This window comes from Chiloscyllium punctatum, chromosome 8 (assembly GCF_047496795.1).
Source record: "Chiloscyllium punctatum isolate Juve2018m chromosome 8, sChiPun1.3, whole genome shotgun sequence".
Classification (NCBI taxonomy): Eukaryota; Metazoa; Chordata; class Chondrichthyes; order Orectolobiformes; family Hemiscylliidae; genus Chiloscyllium; species Chiloscyllium punctatum.
The window spans coordinates 88,103,874-88,118,979 of NC_092746.1; the positions used below are offsets into that span (position 1 = coordinate 88,103,874).

At 41.0% G+C, this 15,106-nt stretch overlaps 1 protein-coding gene across 2 annotated transcripts in view; it reads left to right on the plus strand.

Moving 5' to 3' along the window:
* Positions 1-14,364, plus strand: part of apbb1ip (amyloid beta (A4) precursor protein-binding, family B, member 1 interacting protein) — a 157,701-nt gene extending 143,337 nt beyond the window's left edge. For both annotated transcript variants that reach the window (XM_072575987.1, XM_072575988.1), the window contains exons 11-14: positions 1,557-1,655; positions 4,362-4,476; positions 6,712-6,803; positions 11,259-14,364. In XM_072575987.1, the coding sequence (XP_072432088.1) occupies positions 1,557-1,655; positions 4,362-4,476; positions 6,712-6,803; positions 11,259-11,855 (903 nt within the window). In that variant the 3' untranslated portion in view covers positions 11,856-14,364. The remainder of the gene's footprint in view (positions 1-1,556; positions 1,656-4,361; positions 4,477-6,711; positions 6,804-11,258) is intronic.
* The last annotated feature ends 742 nt before the right edge of the window (positions 14,365-15,106 follow it).

Consider the following 15,106-nt stretch of genomic DNA (forward strand, 5'->3'; position numbering starts at 1 on the left):
ATTTTCTAAGTGGGGCTGACTTTCCTCTGTTTCATTAGCTTCTTACCAGTTTCTGAATGAAGCTTTGCCTTTAGAGTGTTGAGTTTGCCTTTGTGCTGCTTCCACAGATGCTACAATTTCTCTCTCTCTGTTGGCAATTGTGCTTCAGCTGCTGACTTATTGCTCTTCTTAAAGCAGTGATGTTCTTAAAGTGGTAAACTGGATTTTTTTCTCTTCACGGCCTGGGTCAGTTCTGCACCAGTGCAACTGTGTGATATTCTTCAATGATCGCTGTTTGCACTTTCTGGTATTTGCCATCTTTTACAATTTGTGGTAGTGGATAAAGGTTGGAGGTAGCTTGCTGCCATCAATCTTCCTTTGTCTTGGGCATACTAATGATTAGTGGTACAGAATACACCTCTGCAGAGTACTTACAGAAGACAGACTGTTCTTTGAAAATAACACTTATGACATGATAGCAATATGTGCAACTATATTCAGTCAGCCTGGATTTTATGGAACTAGTAGAGATATGTTTAATTTGTCTAAAGCTAGAGTAGAACACCTTCTTTCCAGTAACTTGAGCTACTGAGATAACAACTTGAAATATTTTCCACTATCATATGGAGTGTAAATGATGTTGCATCATGATTCTCTGCTTTCAGACAAAAGCAATAGTGTGCAGATTTTCTTTTGGGAGCTTTAACCTGCAATTCTTAATAGTAATGGAAGCAGTACAGCATGATCATGTTACCCCAAATGTATACGACTCTGATGTGTATATTTACAAAGTTGTAATTTCCATGTCCTGTATCAATAAAACTAAAACACATATTTGAGCCATAATATCAGCATAATTGTTACTTGATTTGCATGTATTGCACAACTGGTAAGTGTGTATACAAGCATGACCCTCTTCCATAAAGAAAATCTAGAAGAATTGAATAGCAGAATGCTTCCTCACAACTTTACCGAGTTGACAGACCCAGGTAATATTCTGGGGACCCAGGCAGTTGGTTGAATTGGAATTTAATATATGAAAATCCGGAGTTAGGAGTCCAATGATACCTCATGAAACCATTGTTGACTGTCAGAAAAACCATCCGGTTCACTACTATCTTTTAAAAAGGAAATTGCTGTCCTTAGCTGATCTGGCCAACATGTGACTCAAGATCTATAGCAATGCTGTTGATCCTTGACTGCTTTCTGGGCAATTAGGGTGGGCAATATTGCGCTAGCCAATATGTCCATGTCCCATGAATGAACAAGAAAAAAACTGACCAGTCAATTGAAACTCTAGCTTCATGCAGCTGCACTTCCTCCCAATGGAATGACATTTTTTCAATTTTTTTTTAGTCTGTAAGATATATATTGTCTTGATTTGATAATCAATTTGGTCATCTTTGTTCAAATGAAACTTCCACAAGAAGTAAATGTCTTTCACTTCCATCAGATTGCCCAGGTGACTTTCTCAAAAACATTGATTTAAATGCTTGTAAAATCCGACAGTTAAATGCATAACATTTTTAAAAGATTAGAGATTAGCACAAACTTTAATGATCAATCCAATTTTCTAGCACCCTCAGATTCAGAAAGAGTCACAATACATCAAGTATCTGTGCTGCGATGATCCCTGGGCTCTACAACAGTGGATAACAGGGATACGAATAGGAAAGGTGAGTGAAAATGGAAACAATGATATTATTACTTAAATAGAGTAAGGGGGACATTAGTCAGAAAGGACTAGCATCTACAACCCTTATCTTCTAAAGTGCTTTACTTATTTTTTTGCTATAATCTTCCCTCATTGAGCTATTCCTCTTCGTCTTGTTCTATCCTTCTGAAAATAGCGTAGAACCTACACTACTCTTGGCATTCCCAAAACCAGTTACCAAGAGGGTGGCACGGTGGTTCAGTAGTTAGCACTGCTGCCTCACAGTGCTAGGGAACCAGGTTTGATTTCCACCTTGTGTGACTATCTGTGTGGAGGTTGCACATTCTCCCCCATGTCTGTGTGGGTTTCCTCTGGGTGCTATGGGTGCCTCCCACATTCCAAAAGATGTGCAGGTCAGGTGAATTGGCCATGCTAATTGCCCATAGTATTAGGAGCATTAATCAGGGGGAAATGTGTCTGGGTGGGTTACTCTTCACCCCTGGCCCTAACAAAGTGCCAAAGGTCTTATCCACCCTTTTGTTACCCCAAGATTCAACTTGTCCAATATACTTATCGACTGCCCCCATGTCAATTTGTACAAAGTGCAACTAATGTGAAACACTGTTACCTTCATTGTGAATGTTGTGTTTCACCTATACCCTCATTACCACCACTTTTGTTTCTTTAACAGTCTTCAAATATCTTAATTTTAATCTCTAGAACTCCTTTATAAATCTACTGCATCGTGAATTCTCCCTCTACATTTAAAAAGCTATACATCAGTTATTGTCCTCTATTCCTGTTCGCTTTGTGAAGCAACTTGCAATGTTTTGTTATTGTGAAGCAATTATTTTACTGCACATTTTGCTTGATGCCATTGGTCTTGGATATTAGTCTGCTCTGGTAAAAATGACTGACAAATTGAATTCCTAGTGGCAAAGCCTGCAATATAAGGCCATAGCTAAATGGAGAACAGATGGAGAAGGAATGAGATTATACTGAGGGCATGAGATAGGGGCTGGATTTGTAAAGGATTTAATTCAGCAGTGGTGAACGAAAGGCAAGGTTGGCAGTTTGGAATACCCTCTCTATTTACTTGGACATTGACCCAATGAAATATTGAATTTCATTTCCACAAACCCTCAACACTTACTGCCTCAGTCCTTCAACTTCCCAACCATTCACATATGCTCCCTATGTCTAGAATGAAACCAGCACCATGTCCATACGCTACACACAATCATATGTCCCATTTGTCCTTCTTGCCTCTGTGGCCATTTAATGTTCATGTAACAGTACACATGCCTAACCAGGTCCCTGCACACCCATAACCCACATAACCCCAATTAGTCAGTATCCACCATGCAGATTTCAGTAAGCATGTAATACCAATGGGAAGGATTTTAAATAGACGTTTAAAAAGTTCTTCTAACAATAAAATAGAACTCACATTCAACAGGTACTTCAAATTGAAAAAGAGACCCAAGATCATTCAAAAAACTAAAATCCTTCCAGTGGTATATCAGTATTAAAATACATCTCTTCCATTGTACAACAAAGCCAGATCATCTTCTAATAAACTCTTAAAACTGTCAATCAATCAGGCAAAAGTGAGGACTGCAGGTGCTGCAAATCAGAGTCTAGATTAGAATGGTGCTGGAAAAGCACAGCAGGCCAGGCAGCATCCAAGGAGCAGGAAAATCGATATTTCAGGCAAAAGCCCTTCATCAATCAGTCTAAACAGCCACACCCCTGCTTACCATTGAAATAAATGATTTTGAAACTCAGTCAAACATTCTTAATGGCTTTAGCTGTCAAAACAAACTCTCAATTATGTAAATAATAAAATCTATCTAAATTGCAAAAAGCTAGCCTTTGTTTTTATAAAGTTACAACAGTTAGCCAGCCAATTAGTAGATTTGAAGAGCAGGTGGCTGTTTTCTTTCTGTCTGAGTGAATGCTCCAAATCAGCTTTTTTAAAAATATTAATGCCTGTACACATTAACATCATTTTAAATAATGATATTAGAAGAAATAGCATGAAAAGTATATGACACTGCACCACTTCATATCATTTTAATATAAAATTGGTTTTATGGAAAAAATAGTTAAATAATAGTCTTCAGTTAAATACTGAAGACAAAGTCCTCCTTTAAGTGCATAAAATGTTTTTGGCTTCAGAGTGAAATGATTGTGCTGCTAAAATTTTGATCCGCAAAGTTTAAGTTTAATAAAATTTCAAATCTGAATTTTCATCAAGTCAGCAGGCTGACTTGGAAGCCCACAAAAATGGCAATTGGGACCCATTACTAGGAATCCCACCCCAATTCCAATTTCTGCATATATTTACCAAGATGGGATAAAAATGAGTGTAGCCCTATTACATGCAGTATTCCCTTGTCATTTCGTTTGGAGGGCTGGACAATTTAACAAATCCTGCAATTCCATATATGCACTCTCATTTCCTAACGGATCCCTAAAACTTTACCATCTCAATTTATTATAAGGAAGGAATACAATTTTGCTGTCTATTTTACTCGTAGATGAGAAAAAATATAAACTGAAAGATAGTTGTTTGGCCAGAATTTATTTGCATTAACCAAATTCACCTGTACAACAAGGCCAGTACCAATATCAATGATTAACATTGGTTTACAAAGACTGACACTCTGATGGATAAAGAATGTCTCAGTCATGGAGGATAATGGGTTCTCTTTTCTGTTTTTAGTACAATAAGACATTGTATGACAATTACAAAGTTGCAGTACAAAGGGCTGGTCTGGCCTCAAGATGGACAAATTTTTCAAATGTAGAAGCTGTCAAAACTACAAGCACCATTCCAGGTACATCTACGCTTTTGTTTAGTTTCCAGACTTTTTCTAATATCTGTGCATTGCTGTTGGGCTCAAATGTGTTGTGATCTATCTCATTTTTATTCACAGGAAAAGAAAACTCTTTGGCTTTGTTTTCATAAATAGATCACCAACTATTATATCTCTCAATGATTTTGGTTTGGAATAATGAGAACTTGTATTTGTACAGCACCTTATAACATTCTGAGGGTATCCTTAGGTGTTTCATACCCAGTACATTGCTTTGAAGTACAGTTACTGTAGTTAATAAGAAAAGTCAACATGGTCCCACAAATAATATGAAAGCAGTTATTATAATATTTTTGGTGTTGATTGAGGTTATGCTGCAGCTGTACAAAGCTCTGGTTCGGCCACACTTGGAGTATTGTGTACAGTTCTGGTCACCGCATTATAAGAAGGAAAGGGTGCAGAGGAGATTTACTAGGATGTTGCCTGGTATGGAAGGAATGTCTTACGAGGAAAGGCTGAGGGCCTTGAGGCTGTTCTCGTTCGAGAGAAGAAGGTTAAGAGGTGACTTAATAGAGACATACAAGGTAATCAGAGGGTTAGATAGGGTGGACAGGGAGAGCCTTTTTCCAAGTATGGGGACGGCAAACACGAGGGGACACAACTTTAAAGTGAGGGGAGATAGGTATAAGACAGATGTCAGAGGTAGTTTCTTTACTCAGAGAGTAGTAAGGGTATGGAATGCTTTGCCTGCAATGGTAGTAGGTTCGCCAAGTTTAAGTGCATTTAAGTCATCATTGGACAGGCAAATGGACGTAGATGGAATAGTGTAGGTGGGATGGGCTTCAGATTGGTATGACAGGGCGGCGCAACATCGAGGGCCGAAGGGCCTGTACTGCGCTGTAATGTTCTATGTTCTATATGTTCTATGTTTTCAAGAGAATGTAAGGAGTTTGTAGATCGATAAAGTGAGTGGGCAAAAATCTGGCAACTAGAGTATAATATGGAAAATGTGCTGTTGGTCACTTTGGCAGGAAGAATAAAGAAACGAAGTATTACCTGAGCAAAGACCAATTGCAGTATTCTGAGCTGCAGAGCGATGTATGTGTTCTACTGCACAGCAAATAATTAAGGTAGTTAGTGGAAATACTGTCTTATTTTGAGAAAGAAATTGAATAATAATCTTCAGCTATAGAGGGCATTGGTAAGACAACATCTCTAATTCTTTGTGCAATTTTGGTTTCCTTATTTAAGAAAAGATGTAAATATGTTAGAGAGAGTTCAAAAGGGTTGATTGATACCTTAATTGAGCAGGTTGTCTTATGAGTAAAAGTTAGATTAAAACTGGCTTGTTCCCACTGGAGTTTAGAAGAGTGAGGAGTGATTTGATTGAAATATATAAGATTCTGAATGGTCTCAACAAGGTGGATTTGGAGAGAACACAAGCAGATCAGCCGTGATCTTACTGATTGACGGAACAGACTCAAAGGCCCAATGGCCTTCTTCTGCTCCTAATTTGTATGTTCCTCTGTTCATAAAACACACGTACATAAATCTAGAATGTAAAATCCAAATTGTCTTACCTGCCAACATGAAAAGTCAGAGCTTATGTACTGATGTCTCAATGTTTGCAGACACATATTGCAGTATGCATTAGTCTGACACTGTATCAAATGATAATGTAAACTGATTTTACAGCCAATGATTCGCAAATTATAAACTGATTATCATCAAAAATTAATTAAGACATTTTTTCCAAATGGCATGATAAAATATATTTGATTTGAGGAGTTCCTGCTGCCTCATTTTATACATCTGACAGTTGAGGGTACAATAACAAGATAATATCACTATCACACTGGTCACTAAAGATGATCCGGAGAGAATGAAAACTGGGTGGATTAGCCTTGCTACAAATTCTGCTTTGCAGTAAAATTGATGCCAGAGAAACACAGAAAGGTGTTATCTTCCTTTGAGTTTTATCCCTCCCTGTCCCTTTCCTCATCCTCATCATGTCAAACATTTATTCAGTTCCAGCTAATAGGGTGCGCTGGGTTAGACTTGCATCCTCTCAGTTTTTAACCTCATTCTGACACTGAAATATATAAGATATATTGTCCTCTAATTTCAGTGCGTTTTTGTAGAAAAATACATTTTTATTTTATTTTAGGTGTACTTCTAAACTGCACCAAATAAATCCTCCTTGTTTATTGATATTCTGCCTGATTAAAATTAATTTTTTTCTGATTTGTCATTAAGCTATTCCTCAACCGAATGGACATCCAGGAAAACCCCAGAAAGCACTGAATCCAGTCAGTCCTGCATTTCCTGAATCCCAGAAAAATGCACAGGTAAACAAAGTGAAAATTGAAGTAAAATGGGATATTATTTCTGTGAAATCTTTAGCAACTAGTAAATGTATGAATTTTCCCCAAATGTTTGACTATCGTGTCTCCTGTATCAACAGATATTAGCTTATGTTTACCTGGCTGGATTAGCTACAATAGAATAGAGTCAGTTCTGGTATAACGCAATAGCTCCATTCTTGTGCAATCTCATGTTATAAGAAAGTCGCATAATAGCCGCGCCATTTAAACTAATGGGGCCAGATCATGTCATGGCCAATATATGTCAGGAAAGTTCACATTCTACAAGTAATGGTCTAAGTTTTTCAATCAAGTGCATTAAGGCCAATTCAGGTTGAAAAACCGCGTGTTATAGCAGAACCAACTGTACAATATAAAAGATTTCTCAGAAGCTAACTTTACTCCTTGCTACTTTATAGAGTCATAGAGTCGTAGAGATGTACAGCACAGAAACAGACCCTTCGGCCCAACTCGCCCATGATGACTAGATATCCTAAACTAATCTAGTCCCATTTGCCAGCACTTGGCCTACATCACTGCAAACCCATCCTATTCATATACACATCCAAATGCCTTTAAAATATTGTAATCAACCCAGCATCTACTACTTCCTCTGGCAGTTCATTCCACGCACGCACCACTCTCTGCATGAAAAGGTAGCCTCTTAGGGTCCCTTTCCCCTCTCATCCTAAACCTATGCCCTCTAGTTCTGGATTCCCCCACCCCATGAAAAATATCTTATCTATTTACCCTATCAATGCCCCTAATGATTTTATAAACCTCTATAAGGTCACCCCTCAGCCTCCGACGCTCCAGGGAAAACAGCCCTAGCCTATTCAACCTCTCCCTGTAGCTCAAATCCTCCAACCCTGGCGACATCCTTGTAAATCTTCTCTGGACCCTTTTAAGTTTCACAACATCCTTCCTATAGGAAGGAGACCAGAATTGCACACAACATTCCAAAAGTAGCCTAACCAATGATCTGTACAGTCGCAACATGACCTCCCAACACCTGTACTCAATGTTGTGACCAATAAAGGAAAGCATACCAAATGTTTTCTTCATTATCCTATCTACCTGTGACACCACTTTCAAGGAACTATGAACCTGCACTCCAAGGTCTCTTTGTTCAGCAACCTTCCCCAGGACCCTACCATTAAGTGCATAAGTCCTGCTAAGATTTGCCTCTCCAAAATGCAGCACCTCATATTTATCTAAATTAAATTCCATCTGCTACTCCTTGGCCCATTGACCCATCAGATCAAGATTCTGTTGTACTCTGAGGTAACCTTCTTTGCTGTCCACTACAGCTCCAAATTTGGTGTCATCTGCAAACTTGCTAACTATGCCTCCTATGTTGACATCCAAATCATTTATATAAATGATGAAAAGCAGTGGACCCAGCACTGATCCTTGTGGCACACCACTGGTCACAGGCCTCCGGTCTGAAACGCAAACGTCCACTATCACTCTCTGTCTTTTACTTTCGAGCCAATTCTGCATCCAAGAGGCTAGTTCTCCCTGTATTACATGTGATCTAACCTTGCTAACCAGTCTCCCATGAGGAACCTTGTTGAACACCTTGATGAAGTCCGTATAGATTACAGCTGAAAATGTGTTGCTGGAAATGTGCAACAGGTCAGGCAGCATCCAAGGAGCAGGAGAATCGATGTTTCAGGCATGAGCCCTTCTTCAGGAATGAGGAAAGTGTGCCAAGCAGGCTAAGATAAAAGGTAGGGAGGAGGCACTTGGGGGAGGGGCGTTGGAAATGCGATAGGTGGAAGGAGGTTAAGGTGAGGGTGATAAGGTGAGGGTGATAGGCCGGACTGGGGGTGGGGGCGGAGAGGTCAGGAAGAAGATTGCAGGTTAGGAAGGTGGTGCTGAGTTCGAGGGTTCGGACTCAGACAAGGTGGGGGGAGGGGAAATGAGGAAACTGGAGAAATCTGAGTTCATCCCTTGTGGTTGGAGGGTTCCTAGGCAGAAGATGAGGTGCTCTTCCTCCAGCCGTCATGTTGCTATGGTCTGGTGATGGAGGAGTCCAAGGACCTGCATGTCCTTGGTGGAGTGGGAGGGGGAGTTGAGGTGTTGAGCCACGGGGTGGTTGGGTTGGTTGGTCCGGGTATCCCAGAGGTGTTCTCTGAAATGTTCCGCAAGTAGGCGGCCTGTCTCCCCAGTATAGAAGAGGCCACATTGGGTGCAGCGGTTGCAGTAAATGATGTGTGTGGATGTGCAGCTGAACTTGTGGTAGATATGGAAGGATCTTTGGGGCCTTGGAGAGAAGTAAGGGGGGAGGTGTTGGCGCAAGTTTTGCATTTTTTGCGGTTGCAGGGGAAGGTGCCGGGAGTGGAGGTTGGGTTGGTGGGGGGTGAGAACCTGACGAGGGAGTCACGGAGGGAGTGGTCTTTTCGGAACACTGATAGGGGAGGGGAGGGAAATATATCCCTTGTGGTGGGGTCCGTTTAGAGGTGGCGGAAATGACGACGGATGATACGATGTATATGGAGGTTGGTGGGGTGGTAGGTGAGGACCAGTGGGGTTCTGTACTGGTGGCGATTGGAGGGGCGGGGCTCAAAGGCGAAGAAGTGGGAAGTGGAGGAGATGCGATGGGGAGCATCGTCGACCACGTCTGGGGGGAAATTGCGGTCTTTGAAGAAGGAGGCCATCTGGGTTGTTCGGTATTGGAACTGGTCCTCCTGGGAGCAGATGTGGCGGAGACGGAGGAATTGGGAATATGGGATGATGTTTTTACAGGGGGCAGGGTGGGAGGAGGTGTATTCTAGGTAGCTGTAGGAGTCGGTCGGTTTATAGTAAATGTCCGTGTTGATTCGGTCACCCGAGATAGAAATGGAGAGGTCTAGGAAGGGGAGGGAGGAGTCTGATCTAGGAAGAGGAGGGAGGAGTCTGACCTAGGAAGGGGAGGGAGAAGTCTGATAGGATTGACCTCTTTCCTCACTATCTCTCTGTGTCCCAACCACCCACCCCCCCCCTCACCTTTCTAGTTTAAATCCTTCCAAGCAGCTCCTGCAAATCTCCTTGCCAGTATATTAGTCCCCTTCCAATTCACGTGCAATCCATTCTTCTTGTACAGGTCACTTCTACCCCAGAAGTGATTCCAATGATCCAAAAATGTGAATCCTTCTCCCCTACACCAGCTCCTCAGCCATGCATTCATCTGCTCTATCCTCCTATTGCTACCCTCACTAGCTCATAGCACAGGGATTAATCCAGATATTACTGCTCTCGAGGACCTCCTTTTTAAATTCCTGCCTAACTGTCTATATTCTCCCTTCAGAATCTCATTCTTTTCCCTTCCTATGTCATTGGTTCCAATGTGTACAATGACCTCCTGCTGGCCCCCTCTCCCCCCTGAGAACATTCTGCACAGTCTTTGAGGTATCCTTGATCCTGGCACTAGAGAGACAACACACCATTCTGATTTTTTGCTGCTGGCCACAGAAACGTCTGTCTGTGCATTGGAAAGTGAGTCCCCTAACACAATTGACCTCTTGGAACCCGACGTACCCCTCGTTGCATTAGAGCCAGTCTCAATACCAGAAACCTGGCTGTTCGTGCTATATTCGCCTGAGGATCCTTCACCCCCTATATTTTCCAAAACAGCATACTTGTTTGAAATGAAGATAGCCACAGAAGACTCCTGCACTACCTGCCTACCTTACATATCCTGGAGTTAACCCATCTACCTGACTGTATCTGCGACTTTTCTCCCTTCCTATAACTGCCATCCATCACACCTCCTTGCTCTTGTAAATTCCTCATTCCCTTTAACTGTCACTCCAACCGATTTATTCGATCTGATAGGATTTGCAACCAATGGCATTTATTGCAGATATAATCCTCAGTAACACTAAACCTCTCCTTAAACACCCACATCTGACAAGAAGAGCATATCTCTCTACTAAGGGCCATTTTTGCTTCTTTTAATCTGCAGACACAGAAAATAGCACCATCTTATTCCTCTACAAAACATTGCTCCAGGTTAACTTAATACTTATGGCTTATATTTTTAAGTTTAATCAAGAGACATATCTCAATAAAACATATAATCAAGAAAGAACCCACTCTACGCACTACTGTAGACTTACAGCAAGGCCACACTTAAAACTATTCACTTAACTATTTCTGTGCTGTGACCTCTCACAAACAGGTTCCTCTAAGATTAGTTGTGAATTTCACTGTTTGTTAATTTTCCCAGATACACTCCGATGTCCAGTGACACATGAATTCAAACAGCAAAGATAGTAACTGTGCAGGTTGACCTGCTGTGTCAGTTAACAGTGTAGGTTAGTCTGATGAGATCAGTAAAATGTGGGCAGTAACTGGAAATATTAACCAACAAAAACAAGGAAGATTCAGTGCTTGTAACATGAATATTCTTTTTTAATACTGATCGACATATTAACATTTATTTTCAATTCGAAGGAGAAGACAACTTATAAAACTGATATCAACCTGCCACCGCCACCTCCTCACCTTGGATATCAAGAATCCTCGCAGGTTGAAGAAGAGGAGCTACCACCTCCACCTCCATCCTTTGAACCTCCCCCTCCACTTTTTCAGCCTCCTCAAGAGCCAGCCATGAGAAAGCCAGGACCTCCTGCACCACCCACCCGTCACTTCCCATCTACAACATCTGCAGTACCGCCTCCTACTGCAATCAAACGGAAAAATTCAGGTGCAACTAGCCAACTGAAGCCAAATGCACACATTGCAGAGTTACCTCCTCCCCCTCCAGATCCAGAAAATTTTCCCGAACCACCACCTGATTTTCTGCCACCTCCTCCTCCGTGCTTCAACAACAATTCTGGGGAAGCGCCACCGCCACCACCTCCTCCTCCGCCTTTTGCTTCTAATCCCACTATCAGTGCTGTGAAAAAGCCAGTTGTGCCAAAGAGGGGTGAGAATACGACAGTGACCTCCACCAACAGACCTGGAGGAGGTGGTTCCTCAGACAAGCCAGACCTTATGTCAGATCTCATGAAGGCCCTACAGAAGAAAAGAGCTGCACTAAATGAATAAGCACATGCAACTGAATCAAAGATTTGTGTCCATAGGTACTTTACAGTTTATGTGACACTAAACCATTTACCAAAAAACAGCTTGAATAGACTCATACTGGCAAGTAGTCTGATCTGCACCAGTAAAGAAGCAGTATTTGAACACAGTTGGTCAGGCATCTACAGGTGTGGAAAGAAGCAATATATTGCAAGTGTTACATTATCAAAGAGAATATTGATGTTCATACAGCCAATGTTAATTTTTTCATAACTGTACATATGCATCTTTTAGTATGGTTTTACAAGTGTATTCGTGTTTCTTAACAGTGAATTTAAGTTTCTTTTGATGGCTAATGTGATGTGGCATTGATCTACAGAGACCAGGAAACCTGTACTGTTTCCCATGAATTTGGGTAGCCCAATGTCAAAGTCATTCAATATGATCTCCATATTAGAGGGATATGAAACAGCCAAAGCTTCCACTTCTGGTTGCCTTCTCACTGCAAAATAGGTATGTTCAGAGATACCCAAAAATAAAGTATCAATCTGACAAAGCTTGTGTGTCAAACTGCGGAAAGAGCAATTGATACATAGAATTTAGCAATTCCACCACCGCCAGATCAGATCTGAGCTCTACCGCCCATCACATCCAGCAATGAACAGTGGTAGACAATTAAACAACTAACTCCAGGGGAGGCTCAGAAATAGTTACAACAGTGAGGGAGCCCAGCATATTAGTTCCACAAATAATGCTGAACACTCACAACAATCTTCAACCAAAAGTGTTAAATAGATTACCCATCCTGGCCTCTGCCAAAGGTCCCAGCATCACAGCTTTCAGTCTTCAGCCAATTCAATGCACTTCGTGTGATATCAAGAAATGGCTGAGATACAAGACACTGCAAAGGCTTTGGGACCTGACAACATTCCAGAATAGTACTAAAGATTTGTACTCCAGAATTTGCTGTGACCCTAGCCAAGCTGTTCCAGTAGTAACAACACTGGCATTTACCCAATAATGTGCAATGTATGTTCTGTACACAAATGTAGGATGAATTCAACACTGCCAATTATCTGCCCCATCAGTCCACCCTCAATCATCAGTAAAGTGATTGAAGGAGTCATCGAAAGTACGAGCAAGCAACAGCACTTGCAAAGGAGTAACCTGCTCACTGATGTTCAGTTTGCCTAATTGGTTCAAACATGGACAAACGAGTGAAGTGAGTGTGACTGCCCTTGACATCAATGCTGCATTTGTCCAAATGTGGCATCAGTTATCCCCACCAAAACTGAAGTCAATGGAAATCAGTGAGAAACTGTCTACTGGTTGCATCCAGGCCAAGCACAAAGGAAGATGATTGTAGCTGTTGAAAGCCAATCACCTCATCCCAAGATACCTCTATAGGAGTTCCTCAGAGGAGTGTTTGAGGCTCAACCATCTTCAACTGCTTCATCGATGACTTTCTCTTCATCATAAGTTCAGAAGTGGGGATATCACCAAAAATTGCACTACATTCAGCACCATTCCCAACTCCTCAAATACTGAAGCAGTCCACATTGAAATGCAGCAAGATCTAACTTAGGCTGTTGTGGGATTGTGTTCAAATAATGACGGAAATCAGTGAGTGGCAAAAATAGCCTCTTTTTTCAGGATCTGCAGTAGTACATTTTGAGGCAGCGATGGAATCACAAAGTACAGTTCTTACAGTAGCCTCTTTATAGACTTAAAAATCACACAACACCAGGTTAGAGTCCAACAGGTTTAATTGGAAGCACACTAGCTTTCAGAGCTTCGTTCCTCACCATCACCTGATGAAGGAGAGATGCTCCAAAAGCTAGTGTGCTTCCAATTAAACCTATGGACTATAACAGGCTGTTGTGTAATTTTTAACTTTGTACACCCCAGTCCAACATCGGCATCTCCAAATCAAGACTCTTTATAGACAGTTCTTAAAGTTCTAGCACTATAGTGTTACATAGTTTTATCTACTTACACAAAGAAAGTTTGCATGACATTTGTCCGGGGCTAGTGAGGACTGCAGATGCTGAAATATCAGAGTTGATAAAACGTGGAGCTGGAAAAAGCACAGCAAGTCAAACAGCATCAGAGGAGCAGGAGAGTCGACATTTTGTGCAGGACGCTTAATATGCATTTAACAGATATGTACTAGTTGAAGGAACAGTTTGATGTTCTGTAACTAATCAGATCCCTGGTAATGAGTCCTGCCCGAAATGTCGACATTCTTGCTCCTCTGATGCTGCTTGACCTGCTGTGCTTTATCCAGCTCCACATTTTATCAAATCTATCCTGGGGAAGCAGGAGTTGTTTAAACATTTGTTAGGTGCTGGCTGTTATTCCTGATGGGTTTAGAGCGTCTGTCTGGTCTGAGCTTGCATAATTAAGAGGTGTTGGTCCTTTTATTTCCTTTTAGTAAATGTTAGTAAAAATACTAAACCTATAAGATTTAAATAAGTTAGAAATTATACATGTGCTTAATAAAAGCATAAAGGATATTAAACTGATTACTGCAGCTGGGTCGTGAGATTTTATTTTCTATTACCGGTTTTGACATTTATTCATGCAGTTTCACAGAAGCACCATTTTGATCCTAAGTTTCTTAAAGGGGATAGCGGCCCTACTTAATATGTATTTAACAGGGACATACTAGTTGAGAAAACTGTTTGATGTTCTGGAACTATTTAGGTCCCAAGAGATGGTTGCTAAGGGTAATTAATATTATAATCTTTCCATAGTTTCTGGTGAGTCATGGAGACACGACCGAGGGCTGGCATTGTTCTGATTCGGTTACTCTCTTGACACTTATTCAGGGGTAGCTTTTGATATAGAGATAGGTCTAAACACTGCTTACAGCATGGGGTTGATAAGAATTGAAAGTGTGAAGAAACAGTAATGGGTTGGAAGGGATGTTTTAATTTAGTCTCTCTTATAATAGTAAAATGTACTTCAAAAATGCATTTTAATGCATGAATAAATGAAAACGCGATATACTAAACATAACAAGTTGGTGAGTGAGTTAGTACAGAGTTACAAATGAATGAATGGGAACGCAGTATTAACAAGTATAGAACGCTTGTGAGCGGGTTAGTAAAGAGATCTATAATACGATACCTCACACTGTAAAGTAGCAAGTGTCATGGCACACAAGTACCAACCCCATTGAGAGAAAATCTTAATGATCCTTGACATTCAATAGCCTTAATCGTCACCATCGACATCCCAGGGTTCATCAATCACCAAACAATGAACAGGAT